The sequence below is a fragment of the Hemicordylus capensis genome, chromosome 13, assembly GCF_027244095.1.
Source record: "Hemicordylus capensis ecotype Gifberg chromosome 13, rHemCap1.1.pri, whole genome shotgun sequence".
Taxonomy (NCBI): Eukaryota; Metazoa; Chordata; class Lepidosauria; order Squamata; family Cordylidae; genus Hemicordylus; species Hemicordylus capensis.
In genome coordinates this window covers 14,454,136-14,469,556 of record NC_069669.1, presented here as the reverse complement: position 1 = coordinate 14,469,556, position 15,421 = coordinate 14,454,136, and the positions used below count along the sequence as shown (strand labels likewise).

The 15,421-nt window shown below is 50.4% G+C and overlaps 2 protein-coding genes across 7 annotated transcripts in view; one reads left to right on the top strand and one right to left on the bottom strand.

Moving 5' to 3' along the window:
• The first annotated feature begins 203 nt into the window (after positions 1 to 203).
• RPL3L (ribosomal protein L3 like) lies at positions 204 to 10,978 on the top strand. 2 transcript variants are annotated; one of them, XM_053276642.1, is made up of 10 exons: positions 204 to 353; positions 3,928 to 4,120; positions 4,765 to 4,933; positions 5,739 to 5,874; positions 6,395 to 6,581; positions 7,125 to 7,285; positions 7,507 to 7,608; positions 8,754 to 8,849; positions 9,653 to 9,772; positions 10,837 to 10,978. In XM_053276642.1, exons 2-10 carry the CDS (start codon positions 4,081 to 4,083, stop codon positions 10,891 to 10,893), a joined length of 1,068 nt encoding a protein of 355 aa, XP_053132617.1. In that variant the 5' UTR covers positions 204 to 353; positions 3,928 to 4,080; the 3' UTR covers positions 10,894 to 10,978. The 2 variants fall into 2 exon arrangements, with proteins under 2 accessions (XP_053132617.1, XP_053132616.1); XM_053276641.1 differs by lacking the exon at positions 204 to 353 and adding an exon at positions 1,565 to 1,716.
• Positions 10,979 to 12,220: 1,242 nt separating this feature from the next.
• Positions 12,221 to 15,421, bottom strand: part of LOC128336649 (testis-expressed protein 2-like) — a 28,016-nt gene continuing 24,815 nt past the window's right edge. For all 5 annotated transcript variants that reach the window (XM_053276637.1, XM_053276636.1, XM_053276638.1 and 2 more), the window contains one exon: positions 12,221 to 14,794. In XM_053276637.1, the coding sequence (XP_053132612.1) occupies positions 14,669 to 14,794 (126 nt within the window). In that variant the 3' untranslated portion in view covers positions 12,221 to 14,668. The remainder of the gene's footprint in view (positions 14,795 to 15,421) is intronic.

The window sequence follows — 15,421 nt, the reverse complement described above, 5'->3', positions numbered from 1 at the left end:
AGCGGCTGCAATCCCAGCCTTAGCCACGAGGTGGCGCTGCGTCCCTCCCGACAGGCGCACAGCTGTAGCATCACTTTGCCATATCCATCAACGAGTGGCGCACTGTCGGGTTTTCTGATAGGCTAGTGTGTTATTCTCCCCTACCCGATCAGATTTCAGTACTTCCTCCCCTTCTTCCCAGATAAACTTCCGTGTCGGGACGAAAGGGAAGAGCGCATGCGCAACCTTAAAAGGCTGCGGGGGGAGTGGCCTCGCTAGCCGCATCTCTATGCCTTTTACCATAGAGTCTGAGAGTGTTGAACGACGACCTCTCCTGGAGCTCCAGGGCACAGGCGCCCTGCCAGGGGAAAAAGGTGGCAACCAAACGTGGGGTGGGGGTGGGGGAGCTGAGGTCTCTTAGGCCAGTCTAGATAGATGGTGCTTCCGTGGTATGGTTTGCCATGTTTGTGTTCTGTCTGTGCTCATGTGCTTTTTGCAACACCCTGTCTTGGGTGGAATTAAGCATAGGATCATAGGAAGCTGCCATAGACCGAGTCAGACCCTTGGTCCATCTAGTTCAGTATTGTCTTCACAGACTGGCAGCGGCTTCTCCAAGGTTGCAGGCAGGAATCTCTCTCAGCCTGATCTTGGAGATGCTGCCAGCGAGGGAACTTGGAACCTTTTAATGCTCTTCTCAGAGCGGCACCATCCCCTAAGGGGAATATCTTCCAGTGCTGACACATGTAGTCTCCCATTCATATGCAGCCAGGGGGCAGACCCTGCTTAGCAAAGGGGACAAGTCATGCTTGCTACCACAAGACCAGCTCTCCTCTCTTTGAATTCCCCCTTACTAAATGGATCCCCCCTTATCTCAATACCAAAGAAAGGTTTCTGCTAAATCTGCATGACAGATGGCTGCTAAAGGCAGGACACAGAAGGGGCAATTAAGAAGTTAGCAGCCCTCTCTTGAGTCACCTTAAGTGGTGCAGCAATGGGGAAATGCTTCACTAACAAGCAGAAGGGTTGCTGGTCTGAATCCCCTCTGGTACTATGTCGGGCAGCAGCATCTCATACTGTGCTGGAGAAGGCAATGGTAAACCCCTCCTGTATTCTACCAAAGATAGCCACAGGACTCTGTGGGCTCCAGAAGTTGGAATCGACTTGACGCTACACTTTACCTTTCATTTAGCCCTCTCTTGACCAGAAAATCTTTACAGGTGTACAACAAACAGCCATCTGAACACGAAAGCAGGGGCTCTCAGTCTTTAGTCCCCAGATGTTGTTAGACTACATGGCCACTGTGGCTGAAGATGATGGGAGTTGTAGTCAAACAGCATCTGGGGACCCAAGGTGCACTACTCATGGGCACACACCCTCCCTTGCAAACCCCACCCCAAATCCATGTGAACAGAGTGGATGCGAAGAGTACAACACTCTGTGCATGCTCAGAGGTTCCAGACTGAGATGAGACTGATTGGTGCCGAGGGCAGAACTGTGTCCCTCCCCCCGGTGGTAAATTGAGACCCCTGCTTCCACAATGACCTTTCAGCTCCACCCAATGGCTGGCGCTGTCAGACCCCTGTCAGGCTGCCCGAGTATGAAATGAATATAGCATCAGAATGAAGCCAGCTGCTAAATTTATGTCTTGGGAGCGGAGAAACATCTTCAGTATTAGACTGCGGAGACACTTGCCGGGTGCCTCTTTTGCTGCCGTCCCGCTTGGGCTGTCTGATCATGGTCAGTAGGGGCTTACTGGGGGCCATGCTTGTATTGGGAGGGGGGTAAGTGGGAGAGGGCGGGGGGGCTGATGATCCAGATACAATCGCAATAGGGGAGTTTTATCAATCTGGCCACCGCTTTCCAGTGCATCCCGTTGACTGACTGAAATGTGCAAATGACATACCTTCTGACGTTTTGCTTGTGAAAACAGGAGCCTGCTGGTGTATTTGGAATGTCTCTGCGGAATGGTTGTAAGGGCAGAAATGACTTCCTAGGTTCGAGCTCAAGGTGGCAATGTGGCTCAGAATACCTTGATGGAAAGGGATGGGCTTTGTTTGTGGTCCCTTGCCCAGCAGACCTGTGGCACCTTTCTCGCGAATACATGCTGCAAGTTGTAGAACTGTGCTGTAAATGCTTTAACCGGTTTCCCTTCCTTTCTTTTTCTTCGTCTTCGTAATGTCTTCTTGGTGGGGTTTAGTTTTGCATTGTAGACCTCCGATGGCCCAAAGCAAAAGCTGGGATATCAAGAGTGGAGATACTGAAAACCTGCCTGCCTTTTGGAAGTGACATGGTGGAGTTGGGTAGTTTATTTTGCCTCCCTAAGGGACACCCCCTGGCAGTCAGGTGGCAGAGCTGTGCCCAGATTTCAGGGCCTGAGGCACAAAATCCAAAACAGATCCCTTCTCACTATGTAACACATTTGTGTGTTTGTTTGTTTAAGGCAGGGCTTCTCAGACTGGATCCCCAGATGTTGGCCTTTGTGGCTAGGGATGATGGGAGTTGTAGTTTGACAACGTCTGGGGACTCGCATTTGAGAATCCCTGGTTTAGGGATATAGCACATACTTCAGGGCAGGGTTGCTCAACTTTGGCCCTCCTGCAGATGTTGGCCTACAACTCCCATAATCCCTGGCTATTGGCCACTGTGGCTGAGGATGATGGGAGTTGTAGTCCAAAATCAGCTGGGGGCCCCACGTTGAGCAGACCTGCTTCGGGCAAAGCCTCCCAGAACTGGCACGAAATTCCAAACTCAAAATAGTCATGTGCGAGAAGGAGTCATAGGAACAACATTAGAACAAGGGCAGCAGGCAAAATTTATAGCTGAATAAGATGACCTTATTGCATTTACCCGAGTGCAAGATGACTGACGAAGAAGAGCCCCTTAAAAAAATAAAGGTTAAAGGCAGGTTATACCCTTATTTACCCCAAAGGAAAAGGACTCTGCATTTAAGGCAACCTCCTGATTTCTAACATCAAAGAACTTGTGGGAAAACCTAGGCTTTGAAATAGGTCAAGAAGACGTCGGCGTCAGTACCAGGAGAGCTTTTCGGGGCTGGCTGTTCCAGAGTCAGGGAGCCACAAGAGAAGAGTCACCTCCCATCTCACCTCTAGGGGGCATCTGCGGAAGAACCCCTGGACTTTGCACACCTCAGTCTGCTTAGTACCTGGGCAGGTTCCTGTGGGAGCCAGTGGTCCTTAAGATGCCCTGCTCCCATGCTCCTGAGGGCCTTGAAGGTCAAAGCCAGACCCTTGAATTGGCCTAGAAGTGGTCTGGCTGGAGCCAGGGCAGGCTGTTCAAGTCTGGGGTGATGTGGCCCATCCATCCCTCTTCCCGGCCCCACAGTCACCTTGCTGCTGCTGCTGTGTTTTGTACCAACTGCAGTTTCCAAGCCATGTTCTAGGGCAGCCCCTTGTACAAGACATCGCAGCACTCGAAGCAGGATTTTCCCAGAGCCTGGGTGCCTGTTTTCAGGCAGTCATGAATCCGCCTTATACTGATTCTACCTTATCCTGCCTTTCCTGTCTAGCGCGCTCTTCCCCCATCTCTTAAGGGGAATATCTTGGAGTGCTCACACATGTAGTCTCCCATTCAAATGCAAACCAAGGTGGGCCCTGCTTAGCAAAGGGGACCAGTCATGCTTGCTGCCACAAGACCAGCTCTGCCTTATGCTGGCTGGCTTACACCATGGACTCTCCTAGCCCCAAACTATCTTCTCTGCCTCGCCATAGATCTCAAGATGGAGAAATGTCTTTCCCAGTCCTGCTACCTGAAAGCTGCTCTTAAGTGGAAATCCTTGGGATCAAATCCTGGAGGACCTTCTAATTGTGCTCCACCATTGAAATATGAACCTTTCCCATATGTATCACGATCCACAAGGAGGTTTGTAGTAAAGGGTGGTCTTCCGGGGATCACGGAACTCATTGCGTTCTTTTCTTATTCCCGACTCAGTCTCACCGCAAGTTTTCGGCTCCCAGGCATGGCCACCTGGGCTTCCTTCCTCACAAGAGGAGCCGCCGTCACCGCGGGAAGGTGAAGACCTGGCCCAAGGATGATCCCAAGAAACCAGTCCACCTGACTGCCTTCCTAGGCTACAAGGCTGGCATGACTCACATCCTGCGAGAAATCCACAGGCCGGGACTAAGTAAGTTGTGCCTTTGTTTGTTTATTTTTCATCCTGCCCTTCCCGAAAGGGGAAGTTCGTGTTTTGATTTAGGCAGAAAGTGAAAGAACTTGAGGCAGGCATTTCCTACATATTGCCAGTCTAACCCCATCACATCCAAAACAAAACGACACCGACACCTTGCACAAAGACGCAAATCAGATTTGAAAACTCGGAAGGCCTTTTTGTGAATCATGCAAAACAAAAACCGTTTCCATTGAACGTTAAGAATTGTGTGTCTGGCATGAGCCAGGGGCACAAAGGAGGCAGCTCACGTGGCTTCTCTCTTTCCCGCCCCATGTGCTGCCTTCAGGATGGCCATTGTTTCGGTAGAGCTGTGTGGTTAACCGCACAGCTCTACCTGACGGATGGCCAGTCTGCAGGCAGAGGAGAGAGGAGCCACTTGAGCTGCTTCCTTTGGGGCCCCCTGGCTTGTTAGGACCAGCTGCTGCTGTCTGGCAGATTGTTCATCAGTTTTCCAACACTAGTGTTTGTCGTTTAGGCTCTTTGACTCTCAACAAGCATTAAGAATGTGGAGTTTCCAAAATCCATCACAAGCATCCTTCCTTCCTTCCTTCCTTCCTCAAGGGTTCATTTTGTTCCCTTTGCATTCCTTTAATTTTCAGAGGTCTCCAAGAGGGAGGAGGTAGAAGCCGTCACCATAATAGAGACGCCGCCCTTGGTGGTTGTCGGCGTGGTGGCTTACATCGAGACGCCCAGGGGCCTGAGGAATTTCAAGACGATCTTTGCTGAACACATCAGTGACGAATGTCGGAGACGTTTCTACAAGAACTGGTGAGGCTTCCCCGCACAGGAGGTTGAGGGTGAAGCAGACAAAACACCCTCACAGTTGTTGCTTTATGAATCCACGGTGTGGTGTCCACACAGAGAAAGCTTCTCTTGTTGTTTTGATTGATTGATGAAGTCCCATCAAATCGGTGTCAACTCTTAGTGACCACATTGAGAGATTCTCTCCAGGATGGTCTGTCTTCAGCTTGGTCTTTGCGGTCTCTCAGTGGTGCATTCAGAAATCACATTCCCCATGTCCTGGGGAGCTGAATGAAATAATCAGGCTCTGTGAATTCTCCATTGCCTCTCAAGCAAATCATTTGCTTCAAAATCGGCAACAATCTTATCTACAGCAGTGATCTTCACTAAAACCGCCCAGCGTGAGAGCCATTTCCCACTGTGCTGACTTCTGTAAAATACTGTGCTTTTCTCAGGGCTGGGAGGGTCCTTTAAGAGAGACAGAGGAGCCCCCTCCTAAGAGCATAAATAAATAAATAGTTAAATAAATAGTTTTACTGCCCCTTGGCACGCCACTGCTTGGAGCAGCTGACGAAATGAGTAAACCAGATGAAATATCAAAACAATATAGAATTAGTAGAAGTTAAGTAAAAACAAGGCCCAGTTAAAACTAGGTTCAAAAGTTATATTTTGTTTATTTGCTGAAAGAAGGCAGGAGATTAACTGGCCTGCGTGGCTCCAAGGCTGCAAGCGTACCTTTCAGGATGACCTGCCTGCCGCTTTTGCTGATTTTGGGTGCCAATGCTGCTTGGATCCACCCTGCCGTCTGTGGAAACCCTTCCCTTCTTTCCAGGCACAAGAGCAAGAAGAAGGCATTCACGAAGTATTGTAAAAAATGGCAGGAGGAGGCTGGGAAGAAGCAGCTGGAGAAAGATTTTGCGGCCATGAAGAGATACAGCAAGACCATCCGGGTCATGGTCCACACCCAGGTTGGTGGGCGCTTTCCCATAAGGCTTATCCCCGCTCCTCCTCGTGATGGGGCCTGTGTGAAGCTTTAACCTCGCATGCCTCTCTTCCCCCCACCCACACCAGCCAACAGCGGTCCTGCTTACGACTTCTGCGACCATGATCCTCCACCTCCCTGTGCACTGCATTTGTCTCTAGGCCCAGTTTACGTTTCCCCCTGCCAGCTCTGTCTTTCCTCCTTGAATGGCCTTTTCCAAAGTATTTTCGTTTCACCACGTTCAGCATTTATACGTTTCCTCCTGGTAGCGGCTTCTCCTAAGGAGCCAGAGGGACCTTTCCTGGGATATTTTCTCTCAGTAGCCCTGGTCTTCTGTTGAACTCAGTTCCTTGGCTTTCAATTTGCTTTTGCTCTCTAGAAGACCGGGAGATGGGGATTGTGGGCAGGCCCTGAGACCCAGTTCCAGACTGCAGCTGGCAATTCAGCTCTGGCCATTCAGGTTTTGATCACCTCCGTGGCGTCACGTTGAGCTCCTTTGGTTGTAGACGAAGCTCCTGCCGCTGCGTCAAAAGAAGGCCCACCTGATGGAGATCCAGCTGAACGGGGGCACCATTGCCGACAAGGTGGATTGGGCCCGCGAGAAGCTGGAGAAGCAGATTGCCGTGCACACGGTCTTCAGCCAGAATGAGATGATCGACATCATCGGAGTCTCGAAAGGGCACGGGATGAAAGGTAGGAAGGGCCCCCGAAGACAGAGTGGGGCTGGAGTGGGAAGGGAGGGAGGAGAGAATCTGCAGGCTTGTGAGCACTTTGAAAGATGCAGCCCTAGCAGAAAATAAGCAACCCTACAGCCCTACAACCGCCTTGGGGTTGTCTTTTAACAAAAGGCGGTATAGAAATGCAACAATAAAACAATAAAAATAAAAAATACAGACTACCAAGCATCTTCTGAGAATCAAGTTTCTAGACCTCATTGTTGCTGTTGCATGCTGGCAGCTTCTTCTGTTTTGTTTTAGGACACTCACACACCCTTTTACACAGAACAAGGTCCCTGCTCTGACAGGCTTACCTCCTAGAAAACAGACATAAGGAAGGGGCAGGGAATGAAGACAGGGTAATGGGCAGATTATGCAGCTATTTCCTTGGCACAGGCCTCGGCTTATGGGGCCTGGGGAATAAAGAATTGGGACAGAGGCTTCAAGGACGAGGTGGGTTTTGGGAAGGGATGTGACTGGCTGAGTGTGGTCCCTGGACAGGTTCTCCGTCTTTGTGCAGGAGTGACAAGCCGTTGGCACGCCAAAAAACTCCCGAGGAAAACCCACAAAGGGCTGCGCAAAGTGGCTTGCATTGGAGCCTGGCACCCGGCCCGGGTGGGCTACTCCATTGCCCGGGCTGGCCAGAAGGGCTACCACCACCGCACAGAACTCAACAAGAAGGTACGATGCCTGCCCGAAGGGTACCTCTGCTTCTTCTGCCCTGCTCTTTTGGAGCCCATCTCTGCCTCCATGAACTGGAGTAAAACCCTCCCTGCTCCACATGTCCGTGGTGGCATCTTGTGGAAGGAGGGCATCACTAGGCCACGATCCCCCTGGACGCCACAATTCCCCCAGTTTCCTGTGGGATAAATGCACATCAGCGTCTCATCTGTTTGCCCTAGATTTACCGCATTGGCCGCGGGGTGCACGTGGAAGACGATAAAGTCGTGAGGAACAATGCGTCCACCAATTACGACATCACTGAGAAAACCATCACCCCCCTGGTAAGAGAAGCGGAAGAGGCCAGGCAGAGGCTTAGCACAGTTTCGGGGTTTGCTGTTTAGACAAGAAGCTGCAGAAAACCCTGTGAATACTGGATTCACTATTCACAAAAACAATCCAAGGAGAATCCAAAGTGGCAGAACTTGTGTTTCGGGTGGTATTAAAATGTGTTAAATAAACAAAGAAACAAACAAACAAACAAACGCATAAATAAATAAATGCCCTATAAGGACTTTTGTGAAATATATTTTGTATATATACACCTTAACATAGTTTTAAATGGTTTTCCGTAGTCTTAGATGTGGGAGATATTTGTCTATATGTATTTGTACAAATATGACAAATATTTATATACCGCTTTTCAACAAAAGTTCCCAAAGCAATTTACATAGATATAAAGAAAGAAAGAAACGGAAGATAGACACCAGCAACAGCCACTGGAGGGGTGCTGTTCTGGGGATGGATAGGGCCAATTGCTCTCCCCCTGCTAAGTAAAGAGAATCAGCACTTTAAAAAGGTGCCTCTTTGCTCAGTTAGCAGGGGAATTGTATGCAATATTATTTATTATCGACCCAGTCCCAAGATCTAACCCTATTGATAATATATTGATATATTGATATATTAGGAGAGGAGAGCTGGTCTTGTGATAGCAAGCATGACTTGTCCTCATAGCTAAGCAGGGTCTGCCCTGGTTGCATATGAATGGGAGACTTGATGTGTGAGCACTGCAAGAGACTCCCCTCAGGGGATGGAGCTGCTCTGGGAAGAGCAGAAGGTTCCAAGTTCCCTCCCTGGCAGCATCTCCAAGACAGGGCTGAGAGAGACTCCTGCCTGCAACCTTGGAGAAGTCGCTGCCAGTCTGTGAAGACAATACTGAGCTAGATAGACCAATGGTCTGACTCAGTATATGGCAGTTTCCTATGTTCCTATGTTCACTTTGGATTCGCCTTGGATTGTTTTTACTGTTTAGACGCCAAACCACTGATGACCCAGTGAAATTGGGGGCAAAACCCAGTTTAAAGTTCCCTGCAGTGCAGGCACACCAGCCTCGGCCTGCTTTCAATCTGGATGCCCCATTTGCACCTCGATTATTCTCTGCAGCCACACGGCCTCTTTGCCGATATTCACTCGGCCTTTCTGCCCGCAGGGTGGATTTCCTCAGTATGGAGAAGTCAACAATGATTTTGTGATGGTGAAGGGCTGCGTGGTGGGCACCAAGAAGCGAGTGCTCACCCTCAGGAAGGTGAGGCCCCTGTTTGAGGCGTGGCCCTGCGTGAAGGGAGAGCCCATCTCCTGGGAGAGTTGGCCCAAGGGAGGATCCAGTCGTCCCACCCGGCTTGCACACAGTCTGTACCTGCAGACAGATGATTCCTGTGCTACAGGGGAGTGAGGCCCTGGGGAACAAGAGTTGCAGTTGAGTGCCCATACTGCCCTGGTTCTGAGATCTGCTTTGGCGTTGTAGAGCCGAAGAAACTGAGCTATCCATCAGAAGGTCCGCATTTCAAATAACCTTTTTGCCTTGAACTCACCAAGTGGCAAGCCAGTCCCTTTCGGCCTTAGTCTCATTGTCCGTCAGACTTCTCTTGCAGGGTTGTTGTGAAATTTTGTAGAAGGGGTTAGTATGTGAAGCCCTCTGAAACCTTCAGAAGTTCTGTAGAAGTGGTGGTGGTGGTGGTGGTGCATGGTGTTATTAATTTGCTCCTTGTAAGACTCAGGCAGGAGAGTGCTGAGACGCAGGTGTCCGTGCTTAGGGAATGAAAAGCCTGTCTGCTCTACCATTGTGTCTTGGTTTTATGCAGCTCAGATTTCGTGGCTTCGCCCCAAGGATCTTGGGACTTGTAGTCTGGTGAAGATGCTGAGAATTCTGGGCTGGAGATCCCTACCTGTCCCTCCCTAGAGAACTGCATTTCCCAGAGTTCCCTGGGGAGGGAAAGGATGCCTGTTAAACCAGCTTTGAAGCTCTTCATGCCTCTCCAAGGATTCTTCAGAAGGTATCGTTGGGTGTCTTCATTTAATCAACGCGGTCTTTCCCCTCCTCCTCTCCAGTCCCTTTTGGTGCACACAAGCCGGCGGGCCCTGGAGTCCGTGGAGCTGAAATTCATCGACACGACGTCCAAGTTTGGCCACGGCCGCTTCCAGACGGCCCAAGAGAAACGTGCTTTCATGGTGAGTGTTGGTCCTGCTCGCTGCCGAGCCTGATGCGGAGGCAGCCCTCATTGCAAAGAGAAGATACGGAGTGGGGGGCCTTCTGTGTTTTGGTTAACCAGGACTGGCAAGATCTATCAAATCAAAACGGAAGTTCAAGTGGAATGAGCTCCCAGCTTCTTACCCGTGTCTGATAGATGGCCCCTTGAAACACCCGACAGTCACTTGCTTAGCTGTCCAGCTAGTTTAGTGGCCTTTCATTCCCCAGGTTGCACTTTATCTCTAACCCGATGCAGACAACCCAACAGCTGGACTTCCTTTTAAGAGTGTACTTGAGCCCTGGAGTTTTAGGTGCCCCAGGCAAAGTTTCTCTCCCCCCCACCGCCCCCCGGGGCTTTCCCAGGCAAGCGGCTTAAAGTTAAGCCATTTTGAGCACTGCTCCAAAGTTCTGCTTCTCTGGGATGCACATAATGCGCATCTCAACTGGACAAGCTCCAGTTGAGAAGTGCGAAGCTGTGCGGGCTGGTGGTTTGCCGGGCTGAATGACCAGCTGCCTCTTGGGGAGTCAGCGAGGTTGGTGGGCGAATGAGTAGCCTGTGGTTTGAGGACAGAGCAAGAGACATGAAAGACGTTGAGGAGTTTGGGACCTGCCCAACACCCGCACTTCCTCTATTGCCGCCGCCGCCACCTCCCTCCTCTCAGTGGTGCAGGCCAAGGCTCTGACTCAGTTGGCAGCAGCTTCCTGTGTTCACCTGGGCCGTATCCAGGCGGGGCTTTTAGCTCGCCTCTCCAGAACGGAGGGAGGGTGTTCACATATCGGCCAGATCTACCTTGAAATTCCTGCGAGCTTTCAGGGAACACTCCAGACACAATTCGGGTTTTTCTTTGTGCGTTACAGTGTTGCTCGCTTTAAAAAAAAAAACCAGCCCACTTTTTGCATAATTTTGTGGGGGCAAATTTAAACTTGCAGTATAGCCTCGTGGTAAGGCCTGCCGTCTGGAAATGCTCCTGATGTTACTTCCCGTTTCTTGTGCAAACACAGCCTAAGACTCCATGGCCATTTTTCCCCCCTGTTTCTGTTTCAGGGCCCGCAAAAGAAGCACCTGTTGAAAGGGAAGCCGGCACCTCAGGAGGAATTGTAAAACATCGGTCTTAAGATGATGCTTTGGCGTTCAGGTTGTCGCTGCTAGGGGCAGTTCCAAACGTTAATATACTGAAACTAACCCAGTGCTGCTTGGCCTTGTGTTGTTGAGAAGGGATGGCCCTCCATTGGTCTCTGAGGGCTTCTGGCACGTTGTATTTGTATCACCAGCAGAAAAAGGGATGGGTGGACACTTATTTGGCCAAGTGACCCCCAGAGGTCTATTTTAACCGCAGTCATTGCCATTCTATAGACTTTGACTGCCTCTCTTCCTCTCTACAGGAACTGTCCATTTAGATTCAGATGATGGTTCTTTACATCTTCACCCCTTTAAAATGAGCTCTTCCCAGAAAAACGATGCCTCAGTGGCAACTGATTCGCTGCTGTGCTCTGCACACACAGGCACACATCTTGGTCTTGTGGTAGCAAGCATGACTTGTCCCCATAGCTAAGCAGGGTCTGCCCTGGTTGCATCTGAATGGGAGACTGGATGTGTGAGCCCTGCAAGCTATTCCCCTCAGGGGATGAAGCTGCTCTGGGAAGAGCAGAAGGTTCCAAGTTCCCTCCCTGGCAGCATCTCCAAGGTAGGGCTGAGAGAGATTCCTGCCTGCAACCTTGGAGATGCCGCTGCCAGTCTGTGAAGACAATACTGAGCTAGATAGGCCAATGGTCTGACTCAGTATATGGCAGTTTCCTATGTTCCTATGTGGTTATTTGACTTGCTTTCCATCTGATCGCTTTCACCTACATGTGAGACTACATGTGTGAGCACTGTAAGATGTCCCCCTTAGGGGATGGGTCCGCTCTGGGAAGAGCACCTGCCGGTTTGCCTGCAGAAGGATCCAAGTTCCCTCCCGGGCAGCATCTCCAAGATAGACCTGAGAGAGACTCCTGCCTGTACCTTGCAGAAGCCGCTGCCAGTCTGTGTAGCAGACAATACTGAGCTAGATGGACCAAGGGTCTGACTCAGTAGCTTCCTGTGTCCTAATGTTTTCCTGAGATTTCCCAGGCCATGTTACTGGGAATTAAGATAAGCTTTGCAAGAGCTAAGCTGCTGTATGCACACCCAGCTCTCTTCTGCAAGCTTGACAAGAAAAACACCAAGGTGACTGAAAGGCCTGCTGCTAGGTCAAAGCATTCCTTGTTGCTGGAACTCTTGGGGGTGGGGGGGAGAGTCTGAATATCAGCTAGGATTAAAAGTTGTAGGGTATATAACGTTATACAGGGACAGTGTGCGATCATACATGAGATCCAGACGAGGCACATAAATGCACCATCAGTGCTTATGACTGAACAAGCCGCCAGTAAAACACCAACACCCTGAGGGATTGAGGCAAACCTTTATTTCCCATCAAATCCGACACCCTTGCCGATTCTTCGTGCTCACACGCTACCCAAGGTTTGCCAAGCCCTTTGATTAGATGTGACCAGTCCGTTGCCACTCACTTGGCCGCAGCTATTGCTTTGTGAAAATGTTTTATTGCATCATGGAAGAGTAAAATAGGCCCCCAGCGACCCACTTCATGCTGCAGGGTGGCCTGTCCCCTCGGAGGGCGGGTTCAGCTTCGTTGGCCCTGGCCGATGTCCTGGCTGCTGGGATACGCTGCCACCCCTGGGGTTTGACATGGGTTGAGATACCGGGATGGAGGCAAGGGATTGATTGAAGGCAGGATGCCTCTGAGTACCAGTTGCAGGGGAGTCACAGCAGGAGGGAGGGCATGCCCTCAACCCCTGCCTGTGGGCTTCTCAGGGGCATCTGGTGGGCCACTGTGCGAAACAGGATGCTGGACTAGATGGGCCTCCTTGGGCCCGATCCAGCAGGGCTGTTCTTATGGGGGTGTCTATAACTGGGTGGGGAAGCACAGCCTCTCTCACACCCACTTGCTGCAGGGCCAGATGTACCAGGGGCTCCTAGAGGGCTCAGAGCAACCCGGTTTAGTGTTGTGTGCAGTCCAGTGGTTGGGTGGCAGATTCAGGTCTCCACAATCCACACCCACTCCCTGCTCCTGCACCTCACTGGGAGTTTACGGTCGCCTCCTGAGATGGTCACTAATTTCACGAGGAAATAATAGACCACCAAAGAGCAAGTTGTGGGGCACAGAGAAGCCTGCCCAAGTCCATCATGCGATAGGCTCCACCCCCAGGTGCCCCAGGGACATTCCCAAAGAAAGGACCCATCTCCTTAGATGTTCGGAAAAGTCCCCCACTTGGGCTCAGCTTGCTTGGCTGCCATTCCAGCTCTCCGGGCTGCTGCCCTTGCCCCTAGCCTAGACCGAGGAGGAGGAGGAAGAAGAGTGCCTGGAGAGAAAAGGGTTGTGTTTTCTTGGGACTGGCAGGTGTTGCTTCAAAACGCCCAAAGGGGAAGATGAGATGAGGAGAACAGAAAGGAACAGAAACTCTGGCCAAAGAAATGCAAGGAGACCACAAGGGATGGGGAAAGAGAGTTTGAGGAGCACATCGCTAGGAGCATCCAGCGGGATGACAACAACTCCTTTAAATACACCAGAAGCAGAAAACCTGCCAGGGAGGTGGCTGGACTCTTCGAGGCTCTTGAGTCAACTTAGCAGTTGATAAGGGGACAGGTTCAATTGTTGGCAGATAAGGGGACAGGTTCAATTGTGGATTGGTACACAGCACATAATTAATCTCTGGAATTCTCTGCTACAGGGTGTGGCAACGGCCACCAGCTTGGATGGCTTGAAAAGGGGCTTAGACACAGGTCTATCAATGGCTACTAGTCTGCTGACTACTGGCCACCTCCAGCCTCAGAGGCAAGATGCCTCTCAATACCAGTGGCAGGGGAACAACAGCAGGAGAGAGGGCATGCCCTCCCCTCTTGCCTGCAGGCTCCCAGAGGCATCTGGTGGGTCACTGTGGGAAAGAGGATGCTGGACTAGGCGGGCCTCCTTGGGCCTGATCCAGCAGGGCTGCTCTTGTGTTGTTACAGGAAAGATTGCTAGCTTTGGCTTTCCTTCCGCGGGGCTGGAAGGAGTGAGAGGGAACTGCTTGGCAGTTCAGGGTTCAAGCCTTGATACTGCTCTCTTTTCTCTTCTCTGCCACCAGACTTGGGGTGGCGGGGAGGAGGAGAAAACACTATCGGGATAAGAATTTCCTTCTTTATTTAGCGGGGGGGGAGAGCAACTGGCCCTCTCCATCCCCAGCACAACATCCCTCCAGTGGCTGTTGCTGGTGTCTCTCTTGTGTGTGTTTTTTTAGATAGTGAGCCATTTGGGGACAGGGAGCCATCTCATTTATTCATCCACGTCTATGTAAACCACTTTGGGGACTTTTGTTGAAAAGCAGTCTTCATATCCCTTCCTCCCTTGATTTATCCAGTTCATTCCTGTCCAGTTTTACTGATGGACCAAACTATGCTTCACATGGTTGTAATTTGCCCTGGTGGGGTCCAAACAGACCTGAAGAATCAGTGCATTTGAACCCTCTCTTGGTTTCCTCTCGGCAAAAATGACAGTACAGCATGACATGTATTCTGGCTTGCATGAGCAGGAAGCCCGTACCTGACCGGGCGAAGGATGAGAGTCCATCCCAGTCTTTGCCAGATTCATCCTGGATTGTGAGATATCCCAAGGGAGAGCTGCTTTGACTGAAAGAGGGATGTGGACAAGCTGAAGAGGGGACCCAGTAGAGCAGATACCATCGTCACGGCCTGAGGGGGGCATTTGGTTCTCCGGCTCAGGTCACCCGGCTGCTAGACGATCTCATCAAACTTCCTCCAGGGTTTGGAGCTGGCCGAATCGGCAGCCCACAACAGCTCCTCACAGTTTCTTCTCACCGTCTCCTGGGAAGTCCTTCTGAAGTCCCTCCATGGGCAGCTGGGGCTCCGGACCCGAATGCATAAGGGGCAAGATAAGGTCGTCCATATTTGGCATCACTAAAATTTTCTAGTCGTGGGGGAGAAAGGAAATTGAATTAAAAATAAACCACTGGGCCAAGGGGTTTCAAACCTGGGTCCCCAGATGTCGTTGCACTACAACTCCCATCATCCCCAGCCACTGGGGGATGATGTTAGCTTTATACCCATGGATATAAGAGGCTTGTCATCTTTGGAGGCTTTTGAGAGAGCTGTAAAGGAGGCCCAGCTTTTCAACCTGGCTTTTAGTTATATTTAATTTTACTTTATTTATTTCCCACCCACAACTTGCGTCTCCAGGCGGCTCACAATGAAATATAAATTACGACAAAAGAATACGGCTAAAACCACCATAATTTAAAATTCAAAACCATGCTAAAAACCATCGAAACAGTATCTAATGAAAAGCCTGGGTGAACCAATGTGTCTTGACAGACTTTTAAAAAAGTTGTCAGAGATGGGGAGGCTCTTATTTCGGCAGAGAGCGCATTCCAGAACCTCTGGGCAGCGTCAGAGAAGACCCCTCTCTCTCTGAGTAGCCATTTAATTAGTTTTTAAATGATTTAAAACATGAGTTTGATGTTAATATTTTAACTGCTTATATTTTGTGTTTTATACTGAAATTTTAAATGGTTTGCATTTTTGATGTCAACTGCCC